Source organism: Lepus europaeus, chromosome 5 (genome assembly GCF_033115175.1).
Source record: "Lepus europaeus isolate LE1 chromosome 5, mLepTim1.pri, whole genome shotgun sequence".
NCBI classification, from domain to species: Eukaryota; Metazoa; Chordata; class Mammalia; order Lagomorpha; family Leporidae; genus Lepus; species Lepus europaeus.
Genome location: NC_084831.1, coordinates 143630318 through 143644865, shown reverse-complemented (window position 1 = coordinate 143644865; position 14548 = coordinate 143630318). Strand labels below are relative to the sequence as shown.

The window sequence follows — 14548 nt, the reverse complement described above, 5'->3', positions numbered from 1 at the left end:
ATGTGAGTTTATCTACTCCACACTGAAAACTAAAAAAAAAAAAATCACTCTTGTTTTCATGTTGTTCCTTCCCACTTTTGAGTCTCAAATCAAGGATTTCTGAGCAATCAGGTGAGCTTAGCGGTATAACCTGAGGGAGACAAATAAGCATTCATGCTGGGTGGCCCAATGAAAATTGAGCTCTGAGACCTTGCTCCTAGGACCAAAACTATGCTCAGAAGTGGCCACAAACCATGAACACACACACACCACAGCTAAGTTCCTTCAGAGCTGTTGAGTACCACTCACTATGGCTGACTGGCTCATCCTGACCCCTTTTCGCAAAGCACTGCTCAATTTGAGATCACAGCAGTTTGCACCAATCCTACAAGTATGTTCTCAGGTTTTCGATGGTAGGTGCCAGCATCATTGAGTTTGGGCTACACTTGATTAGAAAACCAGCAGAGGGGACAATCATGCTGCATAGAACCTCAAAGGATCAGGAACTAGAGCAGGAAGTAGGCAGAGTTGCACTTCACAATGGCTGCATCATGAACTCAAGTGATTCCCAGAAACTCTTAGTGTAGTGACCTAGGGATGAGTCACAGAGGTTCCAACATCATCAGAAGCCCTCACTGCAGAAGTCAAGATGCCCTAAGTGACTTGTCCTTGCTCTGCTCCTCACTGTGTCCTGCAAAGTTACAATTGAAAGAAAACGAAAGAACAATCTTACCCGTGAGGAAGTTTGCTGAGGACATAGTATCCTGTATAGGAGTGTTGATAAATCTGAAACAGAGAAAAAGAAAATGCAAGCATTGAGACAAAGGCTGTAACTTGGATATTTTCCAAATCACTGAAAACCCAAAGGAACATCAGTGGACCAAAAAGTACCTAACTGGAGACCTGGAGGCAAAGTTTTTTTTATTCACTTGGTGAGTTAATTGACACATCCTTTGCAGTGGTTCATAGGGCAGGCATCTGTCATCTCCATGGCTACCTGGTTTGTAATTAAATTGGGGGAGGGGACACAGTTTTCCAGCTTTGCTTAACCAAATATAGCACTGAAGTCATGAGGACCCCTCGGCCAGAAGAGACAGTCAGACCCAGCCAGTGAGACCCGTCAGGACAGTGAGGAGCTGTGTGCTGCTGGAGACCCCTGTTAGTTATGGCAGGCAGCCCACCAGAAATTCATTCTTCTGTGCATCTTCAGGGAGCTTCAATACCAAATCCAAGGAAGGCTTCCCTGGGCAAACTTCTGGCCTCTCTGATTTCACGTGCATTTTTTATCCTTGGAGAGAGTGGTCAACAGGAGCTCACAGTAAGAGGGGAGGTAGAGGTAGCATGGCTTTCAAAAGAGGTAGCCAAAAAAAACCAACAAACACAAAATATTGTTTTCAAACTCCTGAAACCTCCAAACTCCACAAGCCTCTCTTAATATCTTGAGTAAAGGGATTACTCCCCAGTCTATAAATGCAAGGATGAACGTGACAGTTCAGGAAATGTTAGCATCTTTCGTCCCCAGCTGTCTGGATGGAGACCTCCAACAGGCAGAATTTGATGAGTTACTCGGTAGGGTACAAGTGGGAACCTGAATTTGCTTCCCTTTGTCCTCCCTGTGTAACTTCTGAGAGACAGCGCCCTGTACAGGTGAAGAGTCAGTGTCTAGCTCATCTTGCTACAGCTAATAGGTGAGGGGTATTGAAACAATGGGATGTGTATCTAATGTAGAATGTGTTGAATAGGGGGATGTATTTGTGTTACTGATGACAGAATTGGGCCTACAAAGGAAAACAGAATTTACAGGTAACACTGATTCCCTACCTACTCTGGACTGCTGAATTAACTTCCGGGGATTCACAGTGAACTCGGGATTATTTAGAGAAAAAAAGAAAAAGAAACTGAACTTAAATCCCAACAATCTAGTGCTCCCAGAGACTGCGAGATTCCTGAAGAAGAAATAGTGGGCTCAGGGTTGTCCATTAGAGGCAGTGGATGGCATATACTACTTCAATGAAAAGAAAATGCCAACATTGGAAAATCCAAAAACAAAAAACAAAACAAAACAAAACAAAAAACACAACCCTGTTCAGGAGAACATCACAGAACTGCCATGGCAATCAAAGAAGGGATGCCCAAGTCTGACCCACTTTGTTCTTTCTGAAGGATGACTGATGCCTCTCTCGATGAAGGCGGGACATAGTCCTTGCTCCTATGCCCCAAGTTGGTTACTGCTCAGAGAGAGCCATCAGAGGACCTCATGCTCTGACCGGACAATAACTATGAAAGGAACGGCTTCGTCTGACACAAGAGCAAGAAGCTAGATTTCTCCAGTGATTACCCCGTGTTATTACCCAGTGTCTCTAAGCTCTCCTTCCCAAATCACCTTGTTGTATTTTTTTTTTTTTGACAGGCAGAGTGGACAGTGAGAGAGAGAGAGACAGAGAGGAAGGTCTTCCCTTGTCATTGGTTCACCCTCCAATGGCCGCCGCATTGTGTTGATCCGAAGCCAGGAGCCAGGTGCTTCTCCTGGTCTCCCATGGGGTGCAGGGCCCAAGCACTTGGGCCATCCTCCACTGCACTCCTGGGTCATAGCAGAGAGCTGGCCTGGAAGAGGGGCAACCAGGACAGAATCCGGCGCCCCGACCGGGACTAGAACCCGGGGTGCCAGCGCCGCAAGGCAGAGGATTAGCCTATTGAGCCATGGCGCCGGCATATTACTTTATTTTCACAGATATCCCTAGGCAGGACAAAAGATCACCTTGTTTGTTAAGAGGAGACACTGAGGTTCAGCAAGAGTAGAGAAGAAGATAGAAGAGAGAGAAGGGAGGGGAGGAGAGAAATACCACAATTAGGGAGAAGAAAGGGGCGGTAACAGAAGTGTGGGGAGGAGAGAAGGGCTGGAGAAGTGGGGAGAGGGGCAGAAAACAGGGAACCTAACTATGTATCCTTGAGTGTTCGTTGAACCCAGTGACTCCAATGAGCAGACTGGTGCCAGACTTCTGAGACGAGGTTATAAAAGGTACTGTGACTTCTTTTTGCTCTCTTTTTTCTCACTTGCCCTGAGGAAAGCCAGCTGCCGTGCTGTGAGGACATTCAAGCAGCCCGGGGAGCAGTCCACGTAAGGAGTTGGAGTTCTTCCTCATTGCACTGCCAACAGGCAGCCAGGGAGCAAGCCTCCTGCCAGCCACCATGCAAGTAGACATGGATTCCTCATCCCAGTCAAGGCTTCCATCGACTGCAATGTCAGCTGTGGCTGACCACTTGACAGCAGCCTTAGGAGAGACGCTGAGCTAGAGCCACTGAGCTAAAATAGTCCTGAATAATTCCTGAGTTCATGCATGTTTTTTTCTTAAGCCATTGAGTACTGGATTAATTTCTTATATGACAATAGGTGAATGGAACACCCCAGTTTAAATCCAGAGGAAACAGGTAGCTATCAAATCAGATGCAGATAAACTTCTAGAGCTACTTGGTTCCCACCTGTTAAACTACCAGCAACTTCTAAAGTTAGCATAGATGTTAGTTATCAAAATGAGATCCATGTGGAAGATGTAGTGGGCTGGGACAGGACCATTCACATACAAAAATGCTGTGGGAAGCCTTAGAAATTCCTGCAGAGAACTGCTCACAGCACTGCAGATGATGTGAGTCTGAAGAAGCCAGCGGTGATGGTGGCTAGCAGTTTCCAAGCACAAATTGTATCTCAGGTACTATTACTAGCTCCACAGCATGCATGAATGCATTTAGTCTTTACAAGATGGATTTGTTACCATCCCACTTATACAGGTAGGGAAGTGGGATTTTAAGTAGTTTAAGTGAAACCCAACTAGAATTTGATTTGAGGTCTGTCTCTCCAAATACCACATTGCGAATTGCCCGAAAACAGTTTCTCTCTTAACGCTCAAATAACAAGACCAGATTGAATGTCTTTACTTGGAAAGCTCAGGTTAGCAACAAATATAATCAATTTCAAAGTCAGAACACAGGCCGTTTTATCTTGATGGAAGGTCTATTTCTTAATCCACAGTGATTTAAATTCATTTCCTGGTTATGCCATTCCCCAACTGTCTAGACTCAGATCTTTGCATATTTCTTTAAATATAACATTAATTGACCCTGAAAATTCAGCTCTGTAAATATTTGTGAGTGAAACTAATGAGAAATGAAAGACCAATTTAAAATCACCCCACAAGGGCATGGCAAGATGGGAGTGCCATCCATTTGCAACACACATGCATGGGAAATGTAATGAAATCTGGACAAGAGGATCACCCGGTAGAAAGACTCCAACACAAAATGAGCAACTTTGGAAGCAGACAGAGGAAAGAAGCCGACAAGCTGGCTCTGCCAAGCAAAGCAGCAAGAAAGCAGGATTCCAGAGGAAACTTGGCACAGATGGGAATCTTACAAAGCAGAGAGAAAGGCTGACCAAGGGCTGCCTGTAAAACAAAGTAGGAGAAAGATGAAGCAACTCTCCTTGCTCCCAGAAGAAACAAGAAAACATCATTGTCTTCCACAAAATTCTCCCACAACACAGACTCAAAAGAACCCCAGGCATGGGGGTGGGGCGTGCGTGTGTGTGATGGTACAGCAGGTTAAGCTACGGCCTGGCATGTCTGCCTCCCATCCTGGAGTGCCAGTTCGAGTCCCCGGTATTTTGCTTCTGAGCCAGCTTCCTGCTATGCATACCAGCAGGCAGCAGGTGATGGCTCAGGTGTGTAGGCCCATGCCACTCATGAGAGAGATCTGGATGGGATCTGGATGGAGTTCTGGATCCTGGTTTCAGCCCGATCCAACCCCGATTGTTACAGGCTTTTGTGGAATGAACCAGCAGATGAAGATCTCTCTCCCTCACCCTCTCTGTATATGTATGTGTCTTTCTCTATTACTTGGAGTTTCAAGTAGATGAAAATAAACATTTTTTTTTAAATGAACCATAGGCACAAAGGAAAAAAAAACATGTAAAGTGCACACATTTCAAGAGTTCATTTGTACAATGTTACATCTTACTAGGAAGGCATTTAAAAAGCTGCATCTCACTAAAATGTATGTCTTAGAAAGTATTTTTGTAGCCATTGTTATGTTTGTCTTTAAAACATGCTAAATATTTCTGATCATGGAAAGAAGTACCACATATTGTTAAGTAAGGCAATGCTCGGTTATTTTTCTAAAACTGCAGTTTTAGAAGTTCATGAATATGAACTCCTTTGTTCTCATCCTACATTATTATAGTTCTCTTGGAAAATGAAGAAATGAAAATATATTATCCCAAATCGCATTCACAAGATGGGGAAACAATTTCAGTAACTTAGAAAAATACGTCACACAAAATGGTTGATATTGGCATCCAATCATTTAAAAGGCAGTCAACTTTTGTCATCAATGTGCTAACATCTGGCCTGCTCTCAACTTCCCTTGTTCGGAGCTCCTTTTCCTGTCCTCTCCCCACCCTCATCACTCACTAGCAGTACTTTAGAAATCTCTAAGGTGTTTTCTATCTCAGAACCATGGGTTTTTCTTGCCCACCCCCAACCCCATCAACTCACTCTACATCCTCTTCCTCTAGGAAATCCTCCATTCTTGAGCTTTTAACCATTACCTAAATGCCAGTTACTCCACAGATCCAGCTACAGATTCCTGCAAGACTTCATTATCCATACCTCACAGGCATCCCAAATCCATTACACCCCAATGTAAACTCTCCAACAGCCCTCCAAACCTCATCCTCCTCTGACTGGACCTGTCTCAGTTAGCGGTTCCTTCAGCCACTCAGTACACCGAGGTGGAAATCGGGGTTTCCTTGACTCCAATGGAGGACAGGTTGTGTCTTAGGTACTGTTAGTAGCTCCATGGCATGCAAGAATGCATTTAGTCTTTACAAGATGGCTACTTCCCCCTTCCTTCCCCTACTTCAATTCAATCAATCCCTAAAGAGTCCACGTTAACTTAAATCCTGAGATCTATCGCCCACTCAGGTGCCTTCATTCAGACCTCGTCTCCCTCTTGTGTCTCCTACAGAAACAAACTGCAAACTCCTTTCCAAGACCAACTCCCGAGTCTCAACCCTTGTGCTTCTTGTGGAACTTTTAAAAACCACAAAGCACCTTGCTGTATATTTTTGACCATTAGCCACTCCCTTTCCACCATTATTTTGCCCAAGTCTACAGAATATAATTCAGAGCTCCCACATTAAAAAAATACTCTAGAACACCTTCTTTTGAACTATTTTTATTCACTCCCAATCTGCTTCAATAAACTCCCAATATTCTCAAGTCGCATTATTCTAGTAAATTCCAAACTGCCATAGGTGATAGCATCTTTTTAATATCCAGCCTGTTCCAAGTCTCTGCAGCATGTGATGAAGGGGACAGGAATTGTTCTCACTTCTTAACTCCACGACCTGCCCTCATCTCCTCCCCTCTCCTCACTCCAGCCTTTTCACTTTTTGCTTTTCCTGCAGACTTCTTGAATGGAAGGCAGGCACCAATGTGCCATAAGTGTGGGTCAAACACTTGGTCTGGCAGGTCCCATTCATTTCTATATTCTTAGGTTGCTTCTTGCTAAATTTACATTTTTATGCTTGATCTATTTTGATTTCTGGCTCGTATTTTTAGCACGTTCTGGGTTTTTCCCACAAGGATGTTTTACCTTTATTTTGTCCCAAATTCAGTTTTTTGAAAACTAAATATGCTATTTTCCTTCTGTCTTGGGCCATTATGGATTGCTCTAACAACACGCGTGAGACTGGATATTTTATAAAGAGGCTTATTTGGCTCATGATTCTAGTGGCTGGAAGACCCAACCTGTATGATATTGGCATTCTGGTGAGTCCGCCCCGCCCCCCGGCTGTGTTGCAACAAGGCAGACAAGAAAGGCAATCTCCCTGTGCAGAAGGACCAAGCACGGAGAGTGGCCTTGCTTTGTAACACACTCTCACAGGGAATGTTTCACTCCTGTAAGACCCGACCAACTCCAGGAGTCCAGCATTAATCCATTCCTGAGGGTGGAACTACCAGGACCTAATGACCTTTTACTAAGTACCCCCTCTTAAAGGTCCCACCACCTCAATGGTCCCATACTGGGGAACAAGTTTCCAGCACCAAACCCTAGCACCTACTGAAGAATTCTCTTTTATATTCTTCTATTTACCTCATAACACAGCAGAAAAGTACTGGAATTATCTTTGACCCTTCTCCTTCCTAACTTTCCATACTGTCAATGTAATTTTGATGAGCAAGCTTCCCTAGACTGTTTAACTTTGGAATATCCTTAAAATCCAGACAGCATTTCCTTTCCTAGCAACACTGACCCAGTTTGAGATTTCTTCCTAACCACTTTGGCTTCTCTGGTGACCTGATAGGGCAATTACAATGAGCGAGGGGAGTACTAAGTGTTCCCTTCCTAACAATGTCCCAAATTGGGCACAGTGGCTAAGAGCAGGTTTGAATCTTAGCCTGCTCCTCATGTTGTAGGAAAATCGGACAATTCCCTTACTTCTCTGAACCGCAACTGCTTTTCTATGAAAAATAGGCATAGCTGCTGTATCTGTTAAACTACAAGAAAGGCATAAAGGATATTCTATGTAAATTTTGAGGAGAGTCTATGATCTACTAGCATTGTGCAGTCCACAAAACTTACTCCTCTACTCTTTTGGGCACAAGAAAAGAGAAATCCCACCAAATGGCAGAGTTGAGCTGACCTCTCTTGAGAGATGGTAAGGGTGAGGAGACAAATTAGACTGTTGCCCAGGGTCTCTTTAGGCAGCTAGCTGGTTAGTACAACCAAGCTCTTCATCATTTACAGCATCCTATTAGGATGGATGGACTCCCAAGGGTAAGCTTCCCAGCTCTGATGGTACAAAAGCAGAGACCGGACAGCCATCACTTGATGGCTGTATGCATTACAAGGCCCCATGCTCCAGGTGACCTTGGCAACCCCCTTCTCATTTAATCCTATAATCCCATCCAGAGAGGAAATGAAAACTATGGGAAGGTGAAAATGAGCTCTGGATAGGATTTACCCAAGCTAGGATCAAAGACCCCATGGTAGGTATATGTAATTAAAGAAGGTAGGGTAACATGATGTGAACAGAGTCTGAAAATACTGAGAAAGGTTAACATGGGGAAAAGACATGATAAAATAAATAAAGAAAATAAAGACAGAGGGAAAGCAAAGTGAGATTTGGAGACTGGCTGGTACAAAAAAGTAGTTATGTGTGTGAGATATCAGAGATGATAAGGGGAAAAAACCTGAAGGAGAAAATTAAAACACTATAAAAACAGCTGGAAAATATCATAAAATGAGAAAATGAAATATTTACTCAGAGGTTTATTTTCTCACAATTTGGAGGTGTCCTATTACCAGATAAAAAAGGAAATTCCATTAGATTCTAGATGGCACTATTCTTTGAAGTATTATTGGAAATTAACACAATGGCCAAGTCCTTGTGCTGAAAGAAAGCAATCTGCCTCCAAAAATCCTAGTCAAGATTTAGTGGACGGTGACAGAAATGCCATGTAAACATTGCTTTTGTACCTTGATAATGTTCTAAGAAGTCAGAGATTGGAAACAGAACAGGCTGAATTCCAGCTACCCCCTTCTCTTCCATCTGACATGGTAAAAGGTGGAATGAGGAAACGGATGCCTCCTTTCCCAGAAATACTGCAGGCATTGCCACATTCACATGGTGAATTATTAAATCTTTGGCATGACACATTGTTTAAAAAAATCCTTCGCTCCTGGGTTTGGTAATTAATTCCATGCATTATTATGATCATCCATCCCACAGCAGCTGGTGTGCTTCCAAGAAGCCCTCGAAGCCCTCTTTGGGGAACGGCTAATTATCAGGTGGGTACTCCATGCAGGGGAGGCAGAAGCAGACACTTCTGATGATCCCATCCAGATCCTTCTTGGAGTAATTAAAATAAATGAGCACTTCTCTAATACTGCGGGTGGAGACCAGAGCCTAGCAGTTGATAAAGTCTTTCTGGGAAGAAATGTTGTCCTAGATTGTCTGGGAATGCTTTCCCTTAATATTTGAGACAGGTGTGTAGGTGAAATTGTCACTTTTTTCCACAAGTAGGACCAAAATTCTCTAGAGAAGAGATGAGCAGGTTGGCTGAGTCTGGAAACAAAGCCTCCTGGGAGTTAGCTGGAGCAAGTGGAGGTGGTTTGCATAGAAGAGAGAAGACCTATGGGAGGGTGACAGGTGTCTGAGGGTTTAAGATTTATTTATTTGAAAGGCAGAGCAAGGACACACACATACACACAGGGATAGACAGTAGAGTGAGAAACAGATTGGGGCTGGGGGAGACAGCTGGAGGGGGACAGGGAGAGGGAAAAAGTGAATCATCTTGTCATTGACTTCCCAAATAGCTGCAATCGTCACATCTGGGTGAGGCTAAAGCCAGGAGCTGGGTACTCTATCCTGGTTTCCCACATGGATGGCAGGGCCCAAGTAATTGGGCCATCATCTTGTGCCTTCCTGGGTGCACTAGCAGGAAGCTGGATCAGAGGCAGAGAAGCCAAGACCCAATCAGCACTCCAACGTGGGGTGCTGGCCTTGCAAGTAGAACTTAACCCACTGTGCCACAATACCCATCTTGAAGGCTTTGTAGAACTTTGTAAGTAGGTCAGAGCAGGCCTGTTCTCTTTTGCACACAGGAGAAACATAATATTGACATGTACACATTGTTAGGACATAGATTTCAGACCAATGAATACACCTTTTGGTAGTTAAACTTATCCAGCCCTAAAAAGGTTAACATCACTTGCTATGTGTTGGTACTTCAAGGAGATTGCATGCACTGGGAGGCTGAATCACATGCCTGTTAGCATTTCTTCCTGCTCAGTTTCTACAATTCCTCTTCAAGTTCCCAGGCAAGGATGTGATGCCCCTTCACTCTCATACCCTCACCTCTGCCTGCTCTTGCCACGTGTGTAAGATGAACTGCGTCCTGGTGCTGGCTGTAGCTGCCTAAACCTTGGAGCAATGAGTTCATGCCTTAATGGGTCAAATTTAGCCATCTCCTGACTGTGTTAGACCTTCTTTACACCCCTCCTATATGCAAACTCACACCCTCTCCTCTCCAAGATGCTGCAGGAATCTCAGCCCATTGCAATGTCAGCCTACACTCAATTTCTCAGTTTCCAGTCTTCAGTTTCATTCATGTCTTTCATTGGGCACGAACCCAAACTTGCCTGGTCTCTATCCCTACTCCTGTAGCTGATGGCTCAGTGAATTCAAGTCCTGATGTTGAAGCTGAATGACAACGGGAAAGTTCCTAAATGAATTAGTCTTTCCTAGGGAGGTCTCCCCTTCTCTTCTCTCGAGCAGAACATCATGATCACACCTGGTCTAATAACTTTATTCTGCACATTTCTGCACATCTGTCAATTTTTATATCATTTTTATGAAGTTAAACTTCTTGTTGTAATGATTTAAAAAACAGCCAATAGGACCCACTGGATAAAAATGGAAATACCCAATAGTAAAGATTTATAGTTCATATATTATGAAATAACTCAATATAAATAAATGTTCTTTCATTCTCCCACTGTACTATGGGCTGGACGCAGTTTGAGAGTGTCCCCTAAAGACTCATACTTGAAGCCTGGTCTTTATAGTGGCCTAAGTCATCCTCACAAATTTCCTGGAACATTAAATATTTATGTTAACTTTTGAGAATAGTTGTACATTTGAAAGTTTATTAATAGTAGTTTCACTTTCTGGAAATGGTTTAGATTTGCACTAATCTAAGGGTCAAGAGATGCATTATAATTTCAAATGATTTCTCCTAGTTCTTTTCTCAGTGTAATTTTATGATAGTAATAATTAAGAGCACTGTTTCGTGGAGCAATGGCTTAAGAGGACTGGGAAATACAAGAGTGAGAGATGTTTGCTTTTCCAGCTAGAAAATACGTCTCTTGCAAAAGTACATGCAGAGTGTATGGTTTAGCTAAAAATCAGGTTGGGTCCAGTGTAATTTAGAAATATTTCACTTCCAAGTTTTTATTCTAGGTTTCCTTTTTTTGGGTGGCTTATTTAAATAGAAAACCTTCAATGAGCTTTAAGGGAATTTTGAACGTGTACAGCAAACGGTGAGATTGTGGGCAGACAGCTCATAATACAAAGATTTTCAAACTTCGTTCAGAGTCTAGATCCAGCAACAAACAATAAGAAATTACAAATCTGATTTGAGAGACTGTCATTCAAGACAGAATGTATTATTCACCTTTCACCCCCCCAAAAAAATTACTGGTAAGTACATATTATGAAAAAAGAAAGGGTTAAAATTGTTTTATTTGGCTGGCGCCGTGGTTTAACAGGCTAATCCTCCGCCTTGCGACGCGGGCACACCGGGTTCTAGTCCCGGTCGGGGAGCCGGATTCTATCCCGGTTGCCCCTCTTCCAGGCCAGCTCTCTGCTATGGCCCGGGAAGGCAGAGGAGGATGGCCCAAGTCCTTGGGCCCTGCACCTGCATGGAAGACCAGGAGAAGCACCTAGCTCCTGGCTTCGGATCAGCGAGATGCGCCGGCCACAGCGGCCATTGGAGGGTGAACCAACAGCAAAAAGGAAGACCTTTCTCTCTGTCTCTATCTCTATCCACTCTGCCTATCAAAAAGAAAAAAAAATGTTTTATTTGCCAAAATGAAATTATCTTCTAGTTCTATATTTTTCATGAACTTTTTGAAGTACCCACATATTAAGACGTAGTGAAGGCCGGTGCCGTGGCTCAATAGGCTAATCCTCCGCCTGCAGCGCCAGCACCCCAGGTTCTAATTCCAGTCGGGGTGCCAGATTCTGTCCTGGTTGCTGCTCTTCCAGTCCAGCTCTCTGCTGTGGCCCGGGACTGCAGTGGAGGACAGCCCAAGTGCTTGGGCCCTGCACCCGCATGGGAGACCAGGAAGAAGCACCTGGCTCCTGGCTTCGGATCAGCATGGTGGGCTGGCCGCAGAGCGCCAGCCTCAGCGGCCATTGTGGGATGAACCAACAGAAAAGGAAGACCTTTCTCTCTGTCTCACTGTCCACTCTGCCTGTCAAAAAAAAAAAAAAAATAGAGGTAGTGAAATCTTTAGTAGGGGAGATCTCGTGGAAGGTGGTTAGGCCATATGGGTGCCACTCTTGGGAGGGATTCACATAGTTGTTGTGGACCCCAGTTAGTTCCTGTGAGAGGAACTAGAAACAGAGCTGGCCTGGGCACTCCCCACCCTGACTTCCTGTCTCACCATGTGATTGCTCCCTCTGTGCACTCCCACGTTAGGATACCATCCACCCTGAGCCCCTCTCCAGAGCCAAATGGACGGAAGCTGGTGCCACACTCTCAGAACACCAGAACTGTAAACCAACAAAATCTATTGTTACAGATTGTTCAGCCTTAGGGATTTTGTTACAGTAACAGAAAAAGAACTAAAACATCCTGGCTGTATATCTTTCCCTTTCCACCACATGGAACTCACAAATTAGGGCAACATTCCAGTGTGGCAAGGGCTAAAATATGTCTGACATGCAATCGTCAGATTCAAAACTCAAGAATAACTGACCAATCCTTGCGATTCAGTCTTTATATCTTATCTGCTCTTCTAGAGTAACTGGTCTTCCACAAAATCTCTGAAATTTAAGAGTAGAAATGGTAATTTTGTCTTGAATTTGTATATCAAAGGTTTGCTTCTACCCTCCATTCCACACCCATCCACTCTTTTATGACCAGTCCCTATGCATTTAAGTCATGGATAGAGAATGTTTCTTTCATCTTCTGAATGTCTTCATAGGTAATGCTGTCAGTGATGGGTCACCATGAGGAGGTTATCCGAGTATGAAGAAATATAATCATGGGGATGGATTTAAATACATGTATGTCAGGGATGAACAGTAAAAATGCCAGCTCTGATTCCAATTATGCTTCCAAATGCCCATTTCAAGAACAGCTCTTATATTCTGAAGTTTGTTTTACCATTTCCTCCAGTTTTCTCCTGGATGTTTCAATATCAACAGCCATGATCATGTGTTATGGGTTCATCTTCTGGGACTAAATGAAACCAGTCAGAGTTGGTAGGAAAAAACCCAAAGGAAGCGATCCAGGAGAATGTCCTTCCCGATTTATTTTCAAGGACACACAGGAGTGTGCCCTGCCTTATTCCCAAGCGTGTCATACCCTGATCTTCTCCTTGGCTAGCCACTAAGAAAGAAGTATCTGGTTTTCATACTAGCCTGGCAGCTCACTCCTTACTTCACTGCTTTCCTATTTTGCTGTTCTGCCAACGCTTCCTGCTGACTCATTCCTGACTTTGCATGAGAACACTACGTTTTGCTGCTCAATTTACTGTCTACTTTCTCTTGCCCGGATATACTGCCTGTAGGAGCAGCCTTGTGGAGAGAAAAGATAAAAATTCAACTTCCTAATATTGTGCAAGTCTTCAGAATTTACACGACCTCTTCCTCCATTCTTTAACTTGACCCTCACAACAACTTCTCTTGTGGCTGGAGAAGGAACTTTTTGCTTTGTCTTTTAAATTAAGAAATTGAGGTTCAGAGGTGCGATGCAATTTGCCCAAGGTCACATAATGCCAAAGGAAGAGAACTGGGAGTTTAATGCTTTTATACTTGTAGTTTGAAATTGTTTCCACGATAACATGCTGGTGAGAAAGCATCTGCTACCCTAATCCACCTTTTCTTTTCCAGCCAAAAATGTTCTTCTGATAAGTCTATTTTCCAGAGAGATAAAACAAAATGAAAATAACTCTGGGGAGATGAATCCTAAAGCCACAATTAGCCAACCACAGAAACTGATCAGTCATCAGCCCATTGAAATTGAGACCTCAGAGAATGGCCCAGAATCCACGATGGTTGCTAGAGGACAGGGTGATACATGGGAAGAAATGAGAGCAATTGAAAGAGAGGCAATAATAGTGGAAAGGCAAAGTATGCTTACTCTCAAGCTGAGAATGAGTTGACTCTACCACATGCTTTGCTCAGCTCCTGTGCACAGCAGCTCACAGGCCTCTTCAGAACCTTTCTAACAAATTTCCCCTCCCTGACCATACTGATCCTTGGTCTCTCCCAGCCTTGAAGGTCAGATGCATTGGGCACACTTCCAAGAACAAAGAAGGTGGAGCATGGACAATGGGTTCTTTTCTCAGCTAACCTGGCACTAATGGAATGTAGCCTCTCACTGGCACTTAATCCCAGAAACACAAATCAAACATCCCACATGCTCCTCCTTTACAAGAAAGCACATTGGAAATATTTATAGGTTCATATATACTTGGGCTGTGTCCACAGGATGCTAAATAACTCATTGGTTAGCTTCACCACTCTGACATTCAAGACTATGGTTGCACCCCTCAATGTTTTTTAACCTGCTTAACCTCTTTGCTTAGATACTCTGCCTCATTAACATGCAGCTGAAGCTCAGGAGACCTCCCATCTCAGTCTTCCTCCTGCCCTCCAGTGGGTAGGCAGGCACCCTTCTGTGGTCACTCAAGAAGGGATGAGTTTTGGATTCCTTTCTCCTGTCCTCAGGAGATTCACCAGATTCATCCCTTCAAATTTCTCTCTTCCCCTTCCTTT

The 14548-nt window shown here is 43.7% G+C and overlaps 1 protein-coding gene across 1 annotated transcript in view; it reads right to left on the bottom strand.

The window, feature by feature from the left end:
* The window catches only part of DPP6 (dipeptidyl peptidase like 6), an 889247-nt gene that overhangs the window by 288869 nt on the left and 585830 nt on the right, over positions 1-14548 (bottom strand). Inside the window, exon 6 of the mRNA XM_062193815.1 lies at positions 713-765. Coding sequence (XP_062049799.1) covers positions 713-765 — 53 coding nt within the window. The remainder of the gene's footprint in view (positions 1-712; positions 766-14548) is intronic.